A 21,452-nucleotide genomic window follows, 5' to 3' on the forward strand; every position below is an offset into this window, starting at 1 on the left:
CGGAGAAAAAAGGTGCATAAGCACACGAAAGTCGGCGGTCACTTGGCAAAACATTTCTTGAACTGATTCTTGAGTCCTCAGACTCTCTCGAGAGGGGTCGCAGCGAGACAAAGAAAATGGGAGGGAAATTTTCGTCAGAATAATCTTCGTAGTCATCTTCTCCGTTGTTGATCTTGGTCGGAGAACCGTCGGAAGCTGCTGTGTTTTCCCTGAAGTTTAGTAGTAGCAGAAGCGAAAAATCCTCGTAAACTCCGGGAGTTTTGACCTAGCCTCGCTCGTCGGTGAGGCGCGAGAGATCGTCGGTGATCGACTTGGTAGACTACTTGGGCTGTGGGAAGAAGGAGGCGGAGGAGGCGCAAGGGCTCCTCGCGGCGGAGCCCTAGAAAAGCGTTTCGGTCGTTGTGTTAGCATCATTCGCCATGAGTCCCATTCAGAATTTCGAGCAACACTCCCGTCGTCTTGTGGAGCCTGACCTCCGTACTCTCTCTCTCTCTCCCCATTTCTTAATTCTTGTTTGTTTGCTGAGCAGATGTCGAGAAGAGAATATAAATTTGGGTTCGTTTGATGTTGGATTTCGAGTGAAATTTCTGGGTCATATCATGTCTACATAAATTCACGTCTCCTTTATGTCACTGGTTTCTTCGAGGGAAAAAGTTACTTGGATGCTCGTATAAGTTTTCATTTGAAGTTGGAATTGATTTCATGACGTTTTTTTAGCGGACAAACAATTTTTCTTTCCCCACCAGAGAAAATTTAAAGTTGTTCTTGAACTGGAAGCTTGATTTTTTTTTGTTTGGTTTTTATGGCTCTGTGTAGCTATTCAGACGAGGCTAGAGATGGTGGTGGAGGTCAGGGACAGTCTTGAGATAGCTCATACGGCTGAGTACTTGAATTTCCTAAAATGCTACTTCCGGGCATTCTCGGTGATTCTTCTACAGATTACAAAGCCGCAATTCACTGACAATCCCGAGCACAAACTACGAAACATTGTGGTCGAGATCCTCAATCGACTCCCACATAGTGAGGTTCTTCGTCCCTTTGTTCAGGAGCTCTTGAAGGTTGCGATGCAGGTGCTCACAACTGATAATGAAGAAAATGGCTTAATTTGCATCCGCATAATCTTTGACCTTCTTAGGAATTTTAGGCCGACACTAGAGAATGAGGTTCAGCCGTTCTTAGACTTTGTTTGCAAGATATACCAGAACTTCAGATTTACCATCAGTCATTTCTTTGAAAATGTTTCAATGGAAGACGTGAAGCCCATGGAGACATCTACATCTTCTGACCAGTTCCTTACTCCTACTGGGCCTGTTGGGAATGGACAGCTTAACCCGAGCACTCGTTCATTCAAGATAGTTACTGAGAGTCCTCTTGTAGTTATGTTTCTTTTCCAACTGTACAGCCGACTTGTTCAAACCAACATTCCTCATTTGCTGCCCCTGATGGTTGCTGCTATATCTGTCCCTGGCCCTGAGAAAGTTCCTCCACATTTGAAGCCTCACTTCATTGAGTTGAAGGGTGCACAGGTTAAGGTAACACAATTTTGCCAGGAATCAAACCTGATCTTCTTTTTAGATGGTGAACAAATGATTTGTTTGAGGTCTACCATATGTGTTCTGCCTTGACTTTATGGAAGTCATGACTTTGTATATTAACAGTTTGTTATTAATCTGTTTTTTTTGCAGACAGTTTCTTTTCTAACTTACTTGTTAAAGAGTTGTGCCGAATATATCAGGCCACATGAAGAAAGCATATGCAAAAGCATTGTAAATTTGCTTGTGACTTGTTCGGACTCTGCATCTATCAGAAAGGTGTTAAACTTTTTGTTCTTTTATTGAGTATGTTTTTCTCCTGGTGTTACAATTAATGGTTCTGAGGTTGAAGATATCTTTTTCATTCTGTGAAATACAGGAGCTCTTAGTCTCATTAAAGCATGTGCTTGGGACTGACTTTAAGAGAGGTTTATTTCCTCTTATTGACACTCTTTTGGACGAGAGGTAACATGCTTATTGAGCCCTTATGAAGTTGTAAAAATCTTTCACACCTATTAGGACACTGTTTTGTTTTTATCATGTATACTTATCTCCTGATCTCTACAATCCTTTAACTTTAAGCTGTAGTATCTCCTTGTTGAGTGAAAGAACAACCACACATGCTTTTGTTCTTCAACTCGATTACCTGTTTGGAAGCTCTTCCTTGCATAAAAATTTGAGCTGTATAATATTTCGCTTTTACATGTCTGTAAATTAAAACTGGCTTGTCCAACTTCTTCTCATATCAGGGTTCTAGTTGGAACAGGCCGGGCATGCTTCGAGTCTTTGAGGCCTCTGGCTTATAGCCTATTGGCTGAGATTGTCCACCATGTTCGAGGAGATCTGTCCCTTTCTCAGGTCTTCCTGTTGTTTTCCTTGAAATATACTCTTCCTTTGTTTTTGTATTTTGATTACTTTTCTTGTTCGTCATCGCTTTCCAGTTTGGTGTACTATTCTGCATAATTGTTTATCGATGTTGTAGTTTTGTTAATCTTTAGACCGTGTCGGAATTTGGTCTTGACGATTTGATGCCATAAATGTGTTACTTATGTGTTCTGGTATGCAGTTATTGCTCTTAAACTGTGGGTTTTGAGTTTCCGAGAATTATAGAATGTGATGATGTATCAATATGCTTTATCTTTTTAAATTATTGTTACTTATATCACTTTAATGATATTGCAGTTATCACGGATTATCTACTTGTTTTCGAGAAATATGCATGACTCTACATTGTCTCTTAATATCCATACAACATGTGCCCGGCTGATGTTGAATCTGGTGATACATTTTTTCTCCTTCTTTTTTGGCTTGTGTGAATATGATTTATGACTTAAAACTTCAAACTCATGCTTAATAGACTGTTCAATATTTTAGTATTGAGCTATGTTAATACTTCAACCGGATTCAGGTAGAGCCAATATTTGAGAAAGGTGTTGATCAGCAGTCAATGGATGAAGCGCGTATTTTGTTGGTATAAGTTCACCCCTGAGAGCTCATTTCAGATTGTTTTGGCTCTTTGACTATTTTCTTAGTCTGCCCAATACTTGTCTACAGGGACGTATCCTGGATGCCTTTGTTGGGAAATTCAGTACGTTCAAGCATACTATTCCTCAGGTAACGCTGGAAGCTTTTAGTGATAATGTATGTGTGGTGGAGGGATATTTAGCTTATTTCTGGCCTCTTTGTCTACTGTCTCTCGGTGTTTACTTACTTTCATCGAGCTCATGATCAAGCTCTGTGTCTTTACTTTTTTGTTCTTATTGATGTCTAGCTCTATTGCTTATGCTTTACTTCTGGTGAATGAGATCGGGGAATTGTGTAGTTCGGGATGCCTTATCTTTGAGTTCATTTTCAGGGTCAGTTTGTGAGAGTCATCTGTTTGTTGTTACGATCTCTCAAGTCTATTTTTTTGGAAGTGCTCAATTCTAAATTGATCTTTGAAAAAGATGGAATGCTTGATATGCTTTTGTGAGGTTTTTGCTGATGTATTTGATATGCTCTATAATACCAGTTGATACTTTCTTAGTTTCTTTTATTTACTGTCTTACTTCTTTTTATTTGTTGTACTCTATTGAATGTTTTCATATTCTTTTTTGGGTTTGTAGCTTTTAGAGGAGGGTGAGGTAGGAAAAGATCGGGCCACTTTGAGGTCAAAGCTTGAACTTCCTGTGCAGGTAATTAGTAGCTAAAATTACCAGCCATTGTGAGATTGTTTTCCACATGAAATTGAGTAATTTTTTCTATAATTGTCCCCTATTCCTTTATGTAGAAGTCCAATTTCTTCTTAATTTGGATTTAAAACCCGGAAGAACCGAAAATTTATTAAGAAGGTATACATTTTTGTTTATAAAAACTGAAACCGAATATAATAACCGACTAGTACACATTTTTCTGGAACCGAATAACCCGAACCGATCAAATACCATACCGAATCTGAACTGCTCACCCCTACTTTGGATTGTGTTGTAGGTAGTAATACTATTACTTGAAGTCTTGAACACATTTGACCAGATATAGCTGAATTTTTGGTTTTGGCTTCTCATCTTTTGCCGTGCTTAGAAATCATGGCTACCCTATTATCTTGTTACGGAATCATGTATTTTTATAAACCATTTTGGGACATTTACTTTGGATGAACACATAGATTATCTGGCAGCTTTTCTTAATTGTTGTACCATGCTGGATGCAGGCCGTTTTAAATTTGCAGGTTCCTGTTGAACACTCCAAAGAAGTGAATGATTGTAAGAATCTGATCAAGACACTTGTCATGGGTATTGAATCTTCGCTGTATTATCTTTATACCATAGTGGCTTGCTTTCTAAAGACGGATCTGTTCATATACCTGTACCAATCTTTTTTTCTGATGTGCTCAGGAATGAAAACAATCATATGGAGCATTACCCATGCACATTTGCCTCGACCTCAGGTTTCATTGGAATCTGTGTTCAGTTATTTCTTGTATCATTATTAGATGTTGTTTTATCTAACTGTCCATGGGATGCACCCACAGACTCTTGCTTCACAATCACCTGGCCCTCAGGCTTTTAAAGGAATGAGAGAAGATGAGGTATTGCATCTGCAACTTTTTACTCCAGTTATTTATAGCACATGGCAGATATTCTCTAGTAATCTCTGCATTCGAGTAGGTTTGGAAAGCGTCTGGTGTTCTGAAGAGTGGTGTCCACTGTTTAGCTCTATTCAAAGAGAAGGATGAGGAGAAGGAAATGCTCCACCTTTTCTCCCAAATTTTGGCTATTATGGAACCTCGAGATCTAATGGACATGTTCTCTTTGTGTATGCCTGAGCTCTTTGAGTGCATGATTGACAACACTCAACTGGTTCAGATATTTGCAACTCTTCTGCAAGCTCCCAAAGTATACAAGCCATTTGCAGATGTTTTGATCAATTTTCTTGTAAGCAACAAGCTTGATGTTTTGAAGAATCCAGATTCAGCAGCAACAAAACTAGTTCTGCATCTATTCCGATGCATCTTTGGGGCTGTTGCTAAAGCACCTTCTGATTTTGAACGGATATTGCAACCTCATATCCCTGTGATAATGGAAGTCTGCATGAAAAATTCAACTGAAGTTGAAAAGCCACTTGGTTATATGCAACTGCTCCGCACGGTGTTCAGAGCTCTCGCTGGATGTAAATTTGAATTGCTTCTGAGAGATTTGATCCCTATGCTGCTACCTTGTCTTAATTTGCTTCTGACAATGCTTGAGGGTCCAGCTGGGGAAGACATTAGAGACCTTCTGTTGGAGCTTTGTCTGACACTTCCTGCCCGCTTAAGCTCGTTACTGCCATACCTTCCCCGTCTCATGAAGCCTCTTGTATTGTGTTTGCAAGGAAGTGATGAACTTGTGAGCTTGGGTTTGCGCACCCTTGAATTCTGGGTTGATAGTCTGAATCCTGATTTCTTGGAACCGAGTATGGCTAACTTGATGTCTGAAGTGATCTTAGCATTATGGTCTCACTTGAAGCCTGTGCCTTATCCTTGGGGTGGAAAGGCATTACAAATCCTAGGAAAGTTGGGTGGTCGTAATCGGCGGTTTTTGAAAGAGCCACTTACACTTGAATGCAAGGAGAATCCAGAGCATGGGCTCCGTTTAGTTCTGACATTTGAGCCGTCCACTCCATTTCTGGTGCCGTTAGACAAATTTATCAATCTTGCTGTAGCAGCTGTTATTCAGAAAAACCTTGTGATGGACATCTACTACAGAAAGCAAGCTCTAAAGTTCCTCCGTGTTTGCCTATTGTCTCAGCTCAATTTGCCTTGCTGTGCCACTGACGAGGGACAAACGCCTAGGCAATTGTCTACTTTGTTGCTTTCCACTGTTGATTCTTCCTGGCGCAGGTCCGAGCCAACAGAAATTAAGGTCAGTAATTATAAGTAATATTTATGTGTTCTTGGTTAGTCATTGTTGGATTTTGACTTAGGCAAATAGCAAATTTATTGACGTGTTTGCTTTGCCTTTTTTGCCTACTGCTTCAATTCTAGGAAACACTAACTGTATTGGTTCAATTTTCTCACTAAATTCCTTCACCATCACCAGCTCTCATTGTATCATCTTAACCGTACTCAATGCTAAAAGTGGATTGTACTAGAGAAAGATTTAAGGATTCCTTATCTTGATTTTATGCGTTTAAGAGTTTCTTTTTTTTTTAAATGTAATTTGGACTTCTGTGTTTTTTTTATGTCCTATCTTCCAAGTGACCTTATTTCTACTGTTAAGATCTATACCACTCAGTTCAGTAGGTTGTATAAGGATGTTTATCATTAAGGCGGTCTATTTGCTGTTGCAGGCTGATTTAGGAGTAAAAACGAAGACCCAGTTAATGGCTGAGAAGTCCATTTTTAAGACACTATTGATCACTGTAATTGCTGCCAGTTCTGATCCGGATCTCAGCAATTCAAATGATGACTTTGTTGTAAACATTTGCCGGCATTTTGCAATTATTTTACATGTTGACTATACGTCAAATGCTTCAACCAGCACTGGTCCACTTGGGGTTTCTGTGATTTCTGCGAGTTCTAGGTCAAAAAGTAATCGATCATCTAACTTAAAGCTGCTGGATCCTCTGATATTTTTAGATGCGTTGGTTGATGTGCTTGCCGATGAAAACAGATTTCATGCAAGAGCTGCTCTGAATGCATTAAATGTGTTTTCTGAAACTCTACTGTTCCTTGCTCGTGTTAAACATGCTGATGCATTGATGTCTAGGGGTGGTCACACTGCTTCTATGATTGTCTCCAGCCCTTCTACAAATCCTGTATACTCGCCTCATCCAAGTGTACGCATACCGGTGTTTGAGCAGCTTTTGCCTCGCCTTCTCCATCGCTGCTATGGAAGCACATGGCAAGCACAGATGGGAGGTGTTATGGGGTTGGGTGCCTTGGTTGGGAAAGTGAATGTGGAAACATTATGTCTTTTCCAAGTAAAAATTGTTCGTGGTCTGGTCTATGTTTTAAAGAGGCTTCCTGTTTATGCTAGCAGAGAGCAAGAAGAGACAAGTCAGGTTCTTATGCAGATTCTTCGAGTTGTTAATAATGTTGATGAAGCAAACAGTGAAGCACGTAGACAAAGCTTTCAAGGTGTTGTTGAATATCTTGCTACCGAGTTGTTCAATCCTAATGCATCAATCACTGTGAGAAAAAATGTGCAGAACTGTCTTGCGCTTTTGGCTAGCCGAACTGGTAGCGAGGTATCTGAGTTGCTTGAGCCTCTATACCAACCTTTACTCCAGCCACTTATAATGCGTCCACTCCGATCAAAGACAATTGATCAACAGGTACCACTTTCTCCTAGGTTCTCTTCTGTGTACCTCTTTTTCCTGGATCTTATTGAATACTTGGCAGGTCGGAACAGTAACAGCTCTGAACTTCTGTTTAGCACTGAGGCCCCCGCTTCTAAAATTGACTCCTGAGTTGATTAACTTCTTGCAAGAAGCATTACAAATAGCTGAGGCTGATGAAACTGTTTGGGCTGTGAAGTTGATGAATCCTAAGGTGCTTACATCTTTGAATAGACTTCGAACGGCTTGTATTGAGCTTCTGTGCACTACTATGGCATGGACAGATTTTAGAACTCCGAGTCACTCTGAACTGCGTGCAAAGATCATTTCCATGTTTTTCAAGTCTCTAACATGTCGAGCGCCAGAAATTGTGGCTGTTGCTAAGGAGGGTTTACGCCAGGTTCCTACTTCTGTCTTTGTTTTCTGTTCTTGTATGCACACTCAATATTAAGGATTTCCACATAGTTATGTGAAAAGGTTAGACTGTTATCTGATTGTCCTGTCTATATTCTTTCTAACATAATAGATATGTAAAATACTCATATTCAGTCAGTTTGGTTACCTTATTGAATTTCTGAGAACTAGCTTGGTAGTTATCAGAGGAAAGTATTGCTGTCTTCCTGAGTTCTATATCCAAAACTGCAAACTTGAGTTGCTTTTCTTGGAATTCTTTGTTTTTGATTTAGGTCATTAATCAACAACGGATGCCAAAGGAACTTCTTCAGAGTAGCCTCAGGCCTATACTAGTTAATCTGGCGCACACAAAGAATCTCAGTATGCCTTTACTACAAGGTCTGGCCCGCCTGCTTGAACTTCTGTCAAATTGGTTTAATGTCACATTAGGAGGCAAATTGCTGGAGCACCTTAAAAAATGGTTGGAGCCGGAGAAACTTGCCCAGTCCCAGAAATCATGGAAAGCTGGTGAAGAACCAAAAATAGCAGCTGGTAAATGCTTTCATGAGAAATATATTAAAGAGAAGTCGGTTCAGCTGTTTCTATCTATGAATATATCTTTGTTTTATTTTCCTGTGGCAGCTATTATTGAGCTCTTTCACTTGCTTCCCAATGCTGCATCAAAATTTCTTGATGAGCTGGTAACATTAACTATCGACTTAGAAGCAGCTCTTCCTCCAGGGCAAGTGTACAGTGAGATTAATAGCCCATATCGTCTTCCGCTTACCAAGTTTCTAAATCGATACGCAACCCTTGCTGTTGATTATTTTCTGGCCAGATTAAGTGAACCTAAATACTTCCGAAGGTAAGAAATTATAATTTTATATCAAGCTGGATATATACCGGCCATGAAAAAAGATAATATTTTTTTTTGTTTTTTCCCTTGAAAATTCAGGTTTATGTATATAATCCGATCAGATGCTGGCCAACCATTAAGGGAAGAACTTGCTAAGTCTCCCCAGAAGATACTTTCCAGTGCCTTTCCTGAATTTTCACCAAAGGCGGATGCTACAATGAGCACAACAGCCTCGACTCCACCAGCTGCATTTGCTGGGGATGAAAACCTTGTCTCTGCTCAATCGGATAACTCTAGCACGCCCTCAAAAGATACCGTGACATCAGATTCTTATTTTCAGGGACTGTACCTCATCAAAACAATGGTGAAATTGATCCCCACCTGGCTGCAGAATAACCGCATTGTATTTGATACATTAGTTCTCATCTGGAAGTCACCTGCTAGGATATCTCGTCTGCAGAATGAGCAAGAGCTGAATTTAGTTCAGGTAGGTTCCATTGGGTTCCGAATTTTTTCATTTTTGCATTTTCTCTTTGTTCAAGTTGATAGTTTGTTGCGCTGCCAGGAAATCTTGGGATGGAAATCTGAAAGTATCCGAAGTTAGAGGGTGAATAGGTGGTTATGAACCTGTAGATATATGTAGCTATGCTAATGTTGCCGAAATGATTTGTTGTTAGCCTTATTTATTTTTTCGTAATTTTTCTTGTCAGGGTTTCCAGTGGACTCTCGAATTTCGTTTATTTGATTTCAATTTTTTTTCTCGACCTGTTTATTAGATTTCTTCAGATGCTTTTATCATGCTATTCCTGCTTTTTGGCATACTCGAGTCCCCAGTTCTCTAGAATCATTTTTAACCATGATTTTTTCAGTTTATTTTAAGCTCTAAATAATCTTCCTTTCAATAATGTGTTGTATTGTGGACAAGTTGAGCAACTAAAGTCTGTTGTGTTTCTCAAACTTGTAGGCGAAAGAGAGCAAATGGCTTGTGAAGTGCTTCCTGAATTACCTGCGACATGATAAATCTGAAGTGAATGTTCTCTTTGATATTCTCTCCATCTTCTTGTTCCATAGCCGCATCGATTACACCTTTTTGAAGGAGTTCTACATTATTGAGGTATATGCGCTTTTAATTCTGAATTCTAGTTAATATTCCTCTTTTTGCTTCTCGCAGTTTTGAATTCTAATAGAATAATGCAATCTTATTATCAGGTGTCAGAAGGATATCCAGCCAACATGAAAAAAGCACTTCTTTTACATTTTCTGACACTTTTCCAATCAAAACAACTTGGTCATGATCATCTAGTTGTGGCAATGCAAATGCTTATTCTTCCAATGCTTGCCCATGCATTCCAGAACGGCCAAACTTGGGAGGTTATTGATCCTAATATTATTAAGACAATTGTTGAAAGGCTTCTTGATCCGCCGGAAGAGGTAGGTTTCTTTGTCCTCAATAAACAGTCTAATCCTTTTGGAAAATGAAGAAACAAATGTGACCAGAGAACAATGTACATTTTCCAGGTGGTAATGATAGTATCATGTACCAGCTGAGTTCCTTTGAATAGTCTTGTTACTTTGTTCGGCTTCTTATCTATATCCCAAGCCCATAAAGACTTTATTATCCTTTTTTTGTCTAATATCTTCAACTTTTTGCAGGTTTCTGCTGAATATGATGAACCTTTGAGGATCGAACTTTTGCAGTTTGCTACTTTGCTTCTAAAACATCTTCAGAGTGACCTGGTTCATCATAGGAAGGAGCTCATTAAGTTTGGATGGAATCATCTCAAACGGGAAGATAGCGCCAGTAAGCAGTGGGCATTTGTTAATGTTTGCCATTTCTTGGATGCTTATCAGGCTCCGGAGAAAATAATTCTCCAGGTATTATTTGAAAATAATGTAAGATAGTTTCCAATATATTATTGACTGATACTTTACGTCTAAGATATCAATTTAAAATATTGAAAGAAAACATGAGAAATTCTTGAATATTTTCCTCCTGCTGCGAAAATTTCCTCTTCAAGCAGTTATTTCAGTGCTGTAATTACATGTTTGAATCTTTGACCTCGTTATGCCATAAAAAGACTTCGCATTTTGTTGTGCTAGTTGTGCAGAAGTTTGTTTGTTGGTTGTTAGCTGTAGCTTCTTAAAGGGAGCTTGTTTGCAAGAAAATTTCGTGGCCATTCATTTACGTGATTGTTCCCAGAAACTACATAATGAATGAATTACGAGGATTTTCGTCTAGTTTCAATCTTTGTCTTAATAAAAGAGGTTGGGTACACGCGTTGCCACTATACACTACCGTTGGGAACCTTTTATATGGTGTTTCTCTTCCTAGTTTTGAATAATACTGTACTATATTGTCAACCTAAGAAGTGGTCTGACAGCAAGCATATGCAACAGAGTTCTTTTGGTTTTATTTCAGTTGATGACAGATAAATGTTTATTTAATTGAAAATGTAGGTTTTTGTTGCGCTTCTTAGGACGTGCCAGCCGGAGAATAAGATGCTAGTCAAGCAAGCCTTGGATATTCTAATGCCAGCTTTACCAAAAAGGCTGCCACTTGGAGATTCACGCATGCCAATTTGGATAAGATACACCAAAAAGATTTTGGTTGAGGAGGGTCATTCTATTCCAAATTTGATCCACATCTTCCAACTTATTGTTCGACATTCAGATCTCTTTTATAGCTGTAGAGCACAGTTCGTACCTCAGATGGTGAATTCTCTAAGCCGTCTCGGTTTGCCTTATAATACTACAGCTGAAAACAGGCGGCTTGCAATTGAACTTGCTGGTTTGGTTGTCAGTTGGGAAAGGCAAAGACAAAATGAAATGAAAGTGGTCACTGATACCAACCAGGTTAGTGATGGGTTACATCCTTCATCTGGCGCTGATCCTAATCGTCCAACAGATGGATCTTCCACATCAGAGGATTTAAGCAAACGAGTTAAAGTTGAACCTGGTCTCCAGTCAATCTGTGTCATGTCACCTGGAAGTGCATCATCGATTCCCAATGTTGAAACTCCTGGATCTGCTGCCCAGCCTGATGAGGAATTCAAGCCAAATGCTGCTATGGAAGAAATGATTATCAATTTTCTCATAAGAGTGAGGCTTTATGCTCCCATCTCTCAGTCTAGGATATTTTTTACTTGCTTGCTCTAGTTGCAGTTTCCTGTAGGAGAACTGTTAGAGTTGTTTAAGTTAATAAATCCTATTTGCAATTTTGTTCTGGGAAACCTAAAAGGGAGATGGCTATTTGACTAAATCTAAAAAAATGTAGAGCTCTTTGTGAAATCTTACATTGGGAATTCTGTGAGTCGTAATTTTCTAGGTTCTAGGTCTTGTAAAGTTCTGTTGATTATGGACCTACAGTTTCAGCTTTGTTTAGAACATCCACTATTTTCAATCAAATCACCTCTTCTATCAGGTTGCTTATTTATGTAACTGCTCCAGATATTACAATTTCATTTGTAGTCTAGTTTGGTTTAGTAGTTCTAGTTCGATTTCTCATTCTTAAAAAATTTCTCTTTCTTGGACAGGTTGCTTTGGTAATTGAGCCTAAGGACAGGGAAGCCAACACTATGTACAATCAAGCTTTAGATTTACTTTCCCAAGCGTTAGAGGTTTGGCCAAATGCCAATGTGAAGTTCAACTATTTGGAGAAACTGCTGAGCAGCATACCACCATCTCAGTCAGATCCATCCACAGCTCTTGCCCAGGGCTTGGATGTCATGAACAAGGTTATTGAGAAACAGCCACATCTTTTTATAAGGAACAACATCAGCCAGATTTCACAGGTAATTTCTGCTGTAAGCTTTCAACATAATGCTTTAAACACATTTGTCTCGTTTCCTTTCTTCTTATCATATATTGCTGTTGTTTCTTCACTAGATTCTTGAGCCATGTTTCAAAAACAAGCTGCTGGATGCTGGCAAATCATTATGCTCCTTGTTGAAGATGGTGTTCACCGCATTCCCGCTGGATGCAGCTAGTACGCCTCCTGATATAAAGCTATTGTATCAGAAAGTCAATGAGCTAATACACAAACATGTTAATGCTGTTACTGCCTCACAAGCATCAGGGGATGATAACTCTCTCAGTTCAATTAGCTTTGTACTTCTTGTCATCAGAACGTTGGCGGAGGTGCAGAAAAGCTTTGTTGATCCATATGTGTTGGTACGCATCCTTCAACGCCTTGCACGAGACCTGGGATCATCAGCAGGATCTCATCCTAGACAGGTATGTTATTGATAATATCTGCCTTTTATAAAACAGAACATAGTGCTGCATTTTTTTGTTTATACAAACTTTAATTGGAGAAGAGATTTTACCTGGGCATTCTCCACTTTGTAGAGTAGTTAAATTCGCCAATACATTTTTCGAGCAATTCATGAACGGTTATATGCCATTGACTTATGTTTCTGTCTTTGTAAGGTTTTGATAGACTACTTCCTCGTTTTTAATGACCTTGTTAACCTGACTATTTTCGTTTATGTTTTATGTGGCAAGCTGTTTGCATTATGTACAGAAATACTATTAACTTCAAGATATCATTTTGTTCACTTAAGCTTGCTCCTGTCAACCCTCAAACTTATCATGATATCCTGATTTATGAATTCAGATATCCTCAGAACTAATGCCTTACCATGGTGGCATTTTTCTTTCCATTTCCAGGGTCAGCGAACCGATTCAGATTCTGCAGTAACTTCTTCTCGTCAAAGTGCTGATATTGGAGCAGTCATATCTAATATAAAGTCAGTCTTGAAACTTATTGACGAAAGGGTCATGCTCATAACTGAATGCAAAAGATCTGTAACACAGATATTGAACACCTTGCTTTCAGAAAAAGGTACTGATTCTAGTGTGCTTCTATGCATACTAGACTTGATAAAAAGGTGGATTGAGGATGATTTTGGCAAGGCAGACACATCTAGTTCGCCTGGTGCTTTTCTTACCCATAAGGAAATAGTGTCTTTTCTTCAGAAACTTTCACTGGTTGATAAACAACATTTCTCAACCGAGGCTCTGGAAGAATGGGATAAGAAGTATCTTCAGCTTTTATATGGACTTTGTGCTGATTTGACAAAGTATGTTGTTCCTATTTTTTTCTCTTGTTATCTCCCGTGGACTACATATATTCATTGCTTATGAAATAATGTTGTGTATTTTATTTCAAAGGTACCCTCCTACTATACGACAAGAGATCTATCAGAAGGTTGAAAGACATTTCATGCTCGGTTTACGTGCAAGGGATCCTGAGATGAGAAGGAAATTCTTCTTGCTGTATCATGAGTCACTTGGAAAAAATTTGTTTGCCAGGTTGCAATACATTATTCAACTCCAGGATTGGGAAGCTTTAAGTGACGTTTTTTGGCTCAAACAGGGCCTTGATCTCCTTCTGGCTATCCTAGTAGAGGATAAGCCAATTAGTCTTGCGCCAAATTCTGCTAGGGTTCTACCACTTTTGCCTTCAGGTACACCTTCAGATAATTCTGGAATGCAGCACCAAGCTCCTGTTTCACTGGAGGGTCCTGAAGAAGTTGCTTCAATGTTTGATAGCATTGTCACGAAGCATGCACAATTTCTGAATGCTACTAGCAAACTTCAGGTGATTATGAATTAGTTGAGCATCTTGTTGGTGAACTGATGATGTTTTCCTTTTTATCCTGTTAGATATGAAATGTTTACTCAGATTAGTGCAAGGGCCTTGTCTTATGTACCAAGTATAGAGATTTCATCTAAATAATTGATAAATGCTAACTTTTTTTTGAAAATTTTCCTTCTTTCTAGGTGGCTGATGTTGTTATCCCTTTGAGGGAACTGGCTCATACAGATGCCAACGTTGCATATCATCTGTGGGTGTTGGTATTTCCGATTGTATGGGTAACCCTACTCAAGGAAGAGCAGGTAGCGTTGGCTAAACCTATGATCTCTCTCCTGTCAAAGGACTACCACAAGAAGCAGCAAGGACACAGGCCAAATGTTGTGCAAGCGCTTCTGGAAGGGCTTCAATTGAGCCACCCTCAACCTAGGATGCCCAGTGAGCTTATCAAATATATTGGGAAAACATATAATGCATGGCATTTGGCATTGGCTTTGCTAGAAAGCCATGTCATGCTGTTCATGAATGACCTTCTTTCTAGGTGGCTGATGTTGTTATCCCTTTGAGGGAACTGGCTCATACAGATGCCAACGTTGCATATCATCTGTGGGTGTTGGTATTTCCGATTGTATGGGTAACCCTACTCAAGGAAGAGCAGGTAGCGTTGGCTAAACCTATGATCTCTCTCCTGTCAAAGGACTACCACAAGAAGCAGCAAGGACACAGGCCAAATGTTGTGCAAGCGCTTCTGGAAGGGCTTCAATTGAGCCACCCTCAACCTAGGATGCCCAGTGAGCTTATCAAATATATTGGGAAAACATATAATGCATGGCATTTGGCATTGGCTTTGCTAGAAAGCCATGTCATGCTGTTCATGAATGACTCAAAATGTGCAGAGTCTCTTGCTGAGCTTTATCGGTTATTGAATGAAGAAGACATGAGATTTGGTTTGTGGAAGAAGAGGTCCATCACTGCAGAAACAAGAGCTGGACTTTCTCTAGTTCAGCATGGGTTTTGGCATCGTTCTCAGAGCCTGTTTTACCAGGCAATGGTTAAGGCAACCCAAGGCACATACAATAACACAGTCCCTAAGGCTGAAATGTGTCTTTGGGAAGAGCAATGGCTTCACTGTGCAACTCAACTGGGCCAATGGGATGCCCTGGTAGATTTTGGAAAAAGCATTGAGAACTATGAAGTACTGCTAGATAGTCTTTGGAAACTACCAGATTGGATGTATTTGAAGGATCATGTGATACCCAAGGCCCAGGTAGAAGAGACTCCAAAGCTTCGCTTGGTTCAAGCCTATTTTGCCCTTCACGACAGAAATGCCAATGGTGTTGGAGATGCTGAAAACATAGTGGGAAAAGGAGTTGATCTTGCCTTGGAAAAGTGGTGGCAGTTGCCTGAAATGTCTGTTCATGCCAGAGTGCCTCTATTACAGCAATTCCAGCAACTAGTTGAGGTTCAGGAATCTTCTAGGATCCATGTTGACATCGCTAATGGCAGCAAAGTTTCTGGAAATTCTACCGTTGGAAACCTTTATGCAGATCTGAAGGACATTCTTGAGACTTGGAGACTCAGGACTCCAAATGAATGGGACAATATGACGGTCTGGTATGACCTACTGCAATGGAGGAATGAAATGTATAACGTTGTTATCGATGCATTTAAAGACTTTGTTACTTCAAACCCTCAACTTCATCACCTTGGATATCGCGACAAAGCGTGGAACGTCAATAAACTTGCCAGGATAGCCCGGAAGCAAGGTCTTTATGATGTATGTGTTCAGATACTGGAAAAAATGTATGGTCACTCGACAATGGAAGTACAGGTACCATATCTTCCTCTTAAGATATTTAAACCTTTGTACTAAAGTAACGGGTTCATCAATATTGTTATAAGTTGTTGGATAGCCATAAACCCATCCATTGATGTAACCAAGATCCTGAATTTATGTGTCCAACTTATCTCCTCTTTCGTTTCCCTGTCAGTTTCGATTTTTCTTGTCCTGGTTTTGTCTTTTAAGCTCATTAGTGTGTCTTCCTTCCTTGTGTCCTTTTGTGTGTGTGCAGGAAGCCTTTGTTAAAATCAGAGAACAGGCAAAAGCTTATCTGGAAATGAAGGGAGAGCTTGCTAGTGGTCTTAATTTGATCAACAGCACAAATTTGGAATACTTTCCACTGAAAAACAAAGCGGAGATCTTCCGTCTGAAAGGGGATTTTCATCTGAAGCTAAACGACACTGAAGGTGCCAACATTGCATACTCCAACGCGATCACCCTGTTCAAGAATTTGCCCAAAGGGTGGATAAGCTGGGGAAATTACTGTGATATGGTATTTTCTTAGCACTTTCAGTATGTCATTTCGCCGCCTCCTAATATGATGATGCAGTTCCTCATATTTAACAACCTTTTTTTGCAGGCATACCAAGAAACACAAGATGAAATCTGGCTAGAATATGCTGTCAGTTGCTTTCTTCAGGGTATAAGATTTGGAGTTTCCAATTCCAGAAGCCACATGGCTCGTGTTCTTTATCTTCTCAGTTTCGATACACCAAATGAGCCTGTCGGGAGGGTGTTTGATAAGCACTTGGACCAAGTACCCCACTGGGTTTGGCTTTCTTGGATACCTCAGCTATTGCTCTCTCTTCAGAGAACGGAAGCACCTCATTGCAAACTTGTTCTATTGAAAATTGCCGCAGTGTTCCCACAGGTTAACTTTATAAAAAAAAAAACCATGCTTCTTTTTTTTCATCATCTAAAGGAAGGGAAACCTTGGCGCACTGGATAAGGTGTTGCCGCTGTGACCTAGTTGTCATGGGTCTGAGTTGTGAAAGCAGCCTCTTCTTGCAGAATACTCTGCAAGATAAGGCTTGCCTACAATACACCCTTGTGGTGGGACCCTTTCCCGGACCTCCGCTCAACGAGGACGCTTTGTGCACTTGCTGCCCTTTTACTATCATCTAAAGCAAGTGGCAAAACTTTCCATTTCAGGCTCTGTATTATTGGCTACGCACGTATTTACTGGAACGACGTGATGCTGTTAATAAATCTGAACTCGGAAGAATGGTAATGGCGCAAAGGATGCAGCAAAATGCTCATGGTGCTAGTTCTGGTCATGGTGGAGGGAATTTGCCCATGGATGCTCAAATTCATCAAGGTGCTCAAACTAGTGGAACTCATGAAGGTGGAAACCCACATGGGCAGCAAGAAAGTGAACGTTCCACTGCAGAAAACAATGTGAACCCAGGGAACAATGATCAACCTATGCACGGTGAAAATAGTCAAAACACAGTAAGACGGGGTGCATCATTGGCAATCTCGGCTGCTAGTGCTTTCGAAGCTGCAAAGGATATAATGGAATCCCTCAGGAGTAAACATAACAACTTGGCCAGTGAACTCGAGGTAATTTACATACGAGATACAAGTTTTGTTTCTTTAGATGCTAGTTTGTTTTTCTTTTAATTTCATGATCCTAAAAGGTAGTGGTGGGCATTTCTGTTTTCGGTCCGGTTATGTTCGGGTTCGGGTCTTTCAGGTTTTAAAAAACATATATCCATTCGATATTAGATTTGATTCGGGTTCGGCATTTAATGATAAAAATACTCGTTTTTCAAAGAAAATTCCTGTTATTTTTATGTTCGTTTGGGTTTGATTTTTCAGTTTTAGAAAAATCATGACAATTTTTTTATAGTGGGCAGTTCTTCGGTATGCTGCTTTATTCTCTGGTATAATCTAATCGGATATCTTTATTGTCAGGTTCTTCTCACGGAAATTGGCTCAAGGTTTGTTACTTTACCGGAGGAAAGACTTTTGGCAGTGGTGAATGCTTTGTTGCATCGATGCTACAAATATCCAACTGCCACGACCGCAGAGGTTCCCCAGCCGCTCAAGAAAGAGCTGTCGGGTGTCTGTAGAGCTTGTTTCTCTGCAGATGCTATGACGAAGCATGTCGAGTTTGTGAGAGAGTACAAGCAAGAATTCGAGCGAGATCTTGATCCGGAAAATACATCTACTTTCCCAGTCACGCTTTCCGAGCTGACAGAACGGTTGAAACACTGGAAAAACATTCTTCAGAGCAATGTCGAGGACAGGTTTCCAGCTGTGTTGAGATTGGAAGACGAGAGCAGGGTTCTTCGCGATTTCCATGTTGTCGATGTGGAGATCCCGGGCCAATACTTCTCAGACCAGGTAGATAGGATTGTTGTTTTTCCCCGACCCGACAATTTTTTGTCGGGAAGTGATCTTGAAATTGGAACTTTGTGATCACATATGTTTATGAAACTACTCATATGGTTTAAACTATCCAGGAAGTGGCACCGGATCATACGGTGAAGTTGGATCGGGTCGGAGCCGACATACCGATCGTCCGAAGGCATGGAAGCAGTTTCCGGCGTCTGACACTTATCGGCTCGGATGGCTCACAGAAGCATTTTATTGTACAGACTTCTCTGACACCTAATGCTAGGAGCGATGAACGCATCTTGCAGCTTTTCCGAGTGATGAACCAAATGTTCGATAAGCAGCATGAGTCAAGGCGCCGCCATATAGGAATTCACACTCCCATCATAATTCCTGTTTGGTCTCAGGTGAGATTTATCTCTTCTTCCCTCACACACTCAGATTCTTTGCCCTTTCCTTACATGATCCAATTAAAGTTTCATTTAATGTGTTTTCTCTGTCTTTTCCGTTCGATATTTGTGTGTGAGTACGTACTGGTTAAGAATAACTAGCATTTAAATCGGATGATAAGCAAGTAAATCTCTATGCTTGGCTTCGTTTCCTAATATTTTTGTTTTCAGGTTCGGATGGTCGAGGACGATCTCATGTACAATACTTTCCTCGAGGTGTATGAGAATCACTGTGCAAGGAATGATAGGGAGGCGGATCTTCCTATCACCTATTTCAAGGAGCAACTCAATCAAGCCATATCCGGGCAGATCTCGGCAGAGGCAATCGTTGATCTTCGCCTCCAAGCTTATGGCGAAATCACAAAAAACTTGGTCAACGACAGTATCTTTTCACAGTACATGTACAAGACACTGATGAGTGGGAGCCATATGTGGGCGTTCAAGAAGCAATTCGCTGTCCAGCTAGCGGTCTCGAGCTTCATGTCGTTCATGCTACAAATCGGCGGGAGGTCCCCGAACAAGATTTTGTTTGCCAAAAACACTGGGAAACTGTTCCAGACGGATTTCCACCCGGCTTACGACGCCAACGGGATGATAGAGTTCAACGAACCTGTGCCTTTCCGCCTCACGAGGAACATGCAAGCGTTCTTCTCGCATTTCGGGGTCGAAGGTCTCCTAATGTCGGCCATGAGTTCGGCTGCTCAAGCAGTTATCTCTCCCAAGGTACTAAAACGGAGATACATCTGAACCTTTTTTGATAAGTGAAGAAAACTCACTGACCCTTCTCTGCTCTTACAGCAAAACCAGCATCTTCGGTATCAGTTGGCGATGTTCTTTCGGGATGAACTTTTATCGTGGTTTGGGAGACGACCTCTAGGTGTTCCGATCCCTCCAGTAGCGGGAATCGCTACGTTGAACTCGGCCGAGCTCAAACACAAGGTTAACTCGAACGTGGATGATGTCATTGGGCGCATCAAAGGCATAGCCCCACAGTACTTCTCCGAAGAGGTACATTCACATGCTTTTGTTTTTTGATGCGAACCTTGTGTTGGATTGTATCATCTAACGTACGTTTTGGCAGGACGATAACGCGGTGGAGCCACCGCAATCGGTCCAAAGAGGCGTTAACGAGCTGGTAGAAGCCGCCTTGTCGCCTCGGAACCTATGCATGATGGACCCCACATGGCATCCCTGGTTCTAACTAACTTATGAACAAAGAAGAAGGAAAGCTTTTGTCTGTTCGAATCATATCATCATCATCATCGTAACCAGTCACTTTTTTTTTGTATCGAAATAGGTTTGTGAATATATAACCCTTTTGTATTTTGTATCTAAACTCCGGCACCGTTAAGAAAACTGTCGGTTTGGTTTGGGGGGCTGTTCCTTTGTCTTATGTAACATTCCGTCAATACACCAACAGCAACAGCAGGAGCTTCGATTAGTTATATGATGTCCTCCCCTCTTTGTTTCAATCATTTTTTAATGATTTAAATGGGATCAAACAATCATGACAAATATATCAATCATCTTTTAAATAAAAATAAAAGACATTGAAGAGATTGTGTAAAATATGTAAACAAAATTCTTTAACGAATTTCTGATTAAAAAATAAATAAATTTTTAGACGTAAGATATATATAAAAAAATAACCAGGATTCCGGGCCTCCCGTTTTTGAAAATGGAGAAAAAAGAATTAAAATTCTGTTTTTTCCCCAAAAAAGGTATCCTTTCGTTTGTTTGTTTTTTACAACTCTTTCCTCCCCTCCTCCCTTCTGGTTCCCTCGTTCCTCCCGCTCTCCATTTTCTCTGTTTGCCCATGTCATCGCCATTGATATCTCTTCTCTCTATTCGTTAACGCCGGAGAAATTCGCCCAGAAAATCTCCGATCTTAGCTTCAAATGGGTCTCTGTTGCTCCTCCGCTAGAGTCAGCGGCCACAGCAGCGAACGCCGGAATCCCACATCGGCGGATGCCTCCCCGTCGCCGCCGGCGAAACCGCAATTGCTCTGTTCCTTCATGACGGAGACGATTCCAAAGGAGCCCACGCCTCGGAAACGTGCGACCAAGAGAACGCCGCCGCAGTCGCAGGAGAGGAAGAAGATCAATACCAATGGTAACAAGATCGTGAGGAGGCACGGTGGTGGGATCCCGTACGGTAAGCGTATCGATTTCGGGTACGCCAAGGATTTCGACAGTCGCTACATCATCGGGAGATTGCTCGGACACGGCCAATTCGGCTACACCTACGTCGCCACCGACAAAAAATCTGGTGATTGTGTCGCCGTCAAGAGAATCGATAAGGGCAAGGTATCATCATCATCATCGTTATTATTCGATTTCCCTTTGCGCCTCTTTGTTTGTGAGCTAAAAGTTCCTGTCATTGTTCCCCTCCTACATGGAGAATCTGTTTCCATTTCTACAATTTGTTGCTTGGATCTGAAGGAAAGTCTTCTTCAATGAAAATTTGGCATGATAAGCTCCATTTTCTGATGGTCCCATATCATGTTTTTTTTAGACTCGTCAATGATATTTACTTGGTTCATTACGAAAGATCAAGCTAACCAATTCTAGGGTTCTTGCTTTAGCTGGTTTCATAAGCCACCAGTTTTGTTAATGTATTTTTTTTCAGATGACTCTTCCGGTCGACAGTT

At 40.6% G+C, this 21,452-nt stretch overlaps 2 protein-coding genes across 2 annotated transcripts in view; both read left to right on the top strand.

Moving 5' to 3' along the window:
• Positions 1–47: 47 nt before the first annotated feature.
• Positions 48–20,274, top strand: LOC104804262 (transformation/transcription domain-associated protein-like). The gene is made up of 35 exons (XM_010528495.1): positions 48–477; positions 817–1,532; positions 1,686–1,811; positions 1,912–1,997; positions 2,282–2,390; positions 2,715–2,810; positions 2,941–3,003; positions 3,087–3,146; positions 3,638–3,706; positions 4,222–4,303; positions 4,406–4,458; positions 4,543–4,599; positions 4,679–5,911; positions 6,339–7,325; positions 7,393–7,728; positions 8,015–8,273; positions 8,364–8,586; positions 8,677–9,064; positions 9,542–9,691; positions 9,787–10,008; positions 10,231–10,452; positions 11,035–11,676; positions 12,111–12,368; positions 12,463–12,810; positions 13,246–13,658; positions 13,750–14,179; positions 14,715–16,004; positions 16,246–16,506; positions 16,594–16,884; positions 17,166–17,576; positions 17,931–18,362; positions 18,482–18,760; positions 18,974–19,525; positions 19,601–19,810; positions 19,884–20,274. Exons 1-35 carry the CDS (start codon positions 420–422, stop codon positions 20,001–20,003), a joined length of 11,532 nt encoding a protein of 3,843 aa, XP_010526797.1. The 5' UTR covers positions 48–419; the 3' UTR covers positions 20,004–20,274.
• Positions 20,275–20,543: 269 nt separating this feature from the next.
• LOC104804263 (calcium-dependent protein kinase 18-like) overlaps positions 20,544–21,452 on the top strand; it is a 4,414-nt gene continuing 3,505 nt past the window's right edge. The window contains exon 1 of the mRNA XM_010528496.2: positions 20,544–21,108. Within this exon, the coding sequence (XP_010526798.1) occupies positions 20,701–21,108 (408 nt within the window). The 5' untranslated portion in view covers positions 20,544–20,700. The remainder of the gene's footprint in view (positions 21,109–21,452) is intronic.

The sequence above is a fragment of the Tarenaya hassleriana genome, unplaced genomic scaffold, assembly GCF_000463585.1.
Source record: "Tarenaya hassleriana unplaced genomic scaffold, ASM46358v1 Cleome9, whole genome shotgun sequence".
Taxonomy (NCBI): Eukaryota; Viridiplantae; Streptophyta; class Magnoliopsida; order Brassicales; family Cleomaceae; genus Tarenaya; species Tarenaya hassleriana.

Bases quoted from the DNA above. Each gene is read 5' to 3' on its own strand.
- LOC104804262 (XM_010528495.1), top strand. From the start codon at position 420: ATGAGTCCCATTCAGAATTTCGAGCAACACTCCCGTCGTCTTGTGGAG. The intron at 4,304-4,405 runs GTATTGAATCTT...TGATGTGCTCAG, and splicing joins GATCAAGACACTTGTCATGG to GAATGAAAACAATCATATGG. The intron at 4,600-4,678 runs GTATTGCATCTG...GCATTCGAGTAG, and splicing joins AAGGAATGAGAGAAGATGAG to GTTTGGAAAGCGTCTGGTGT.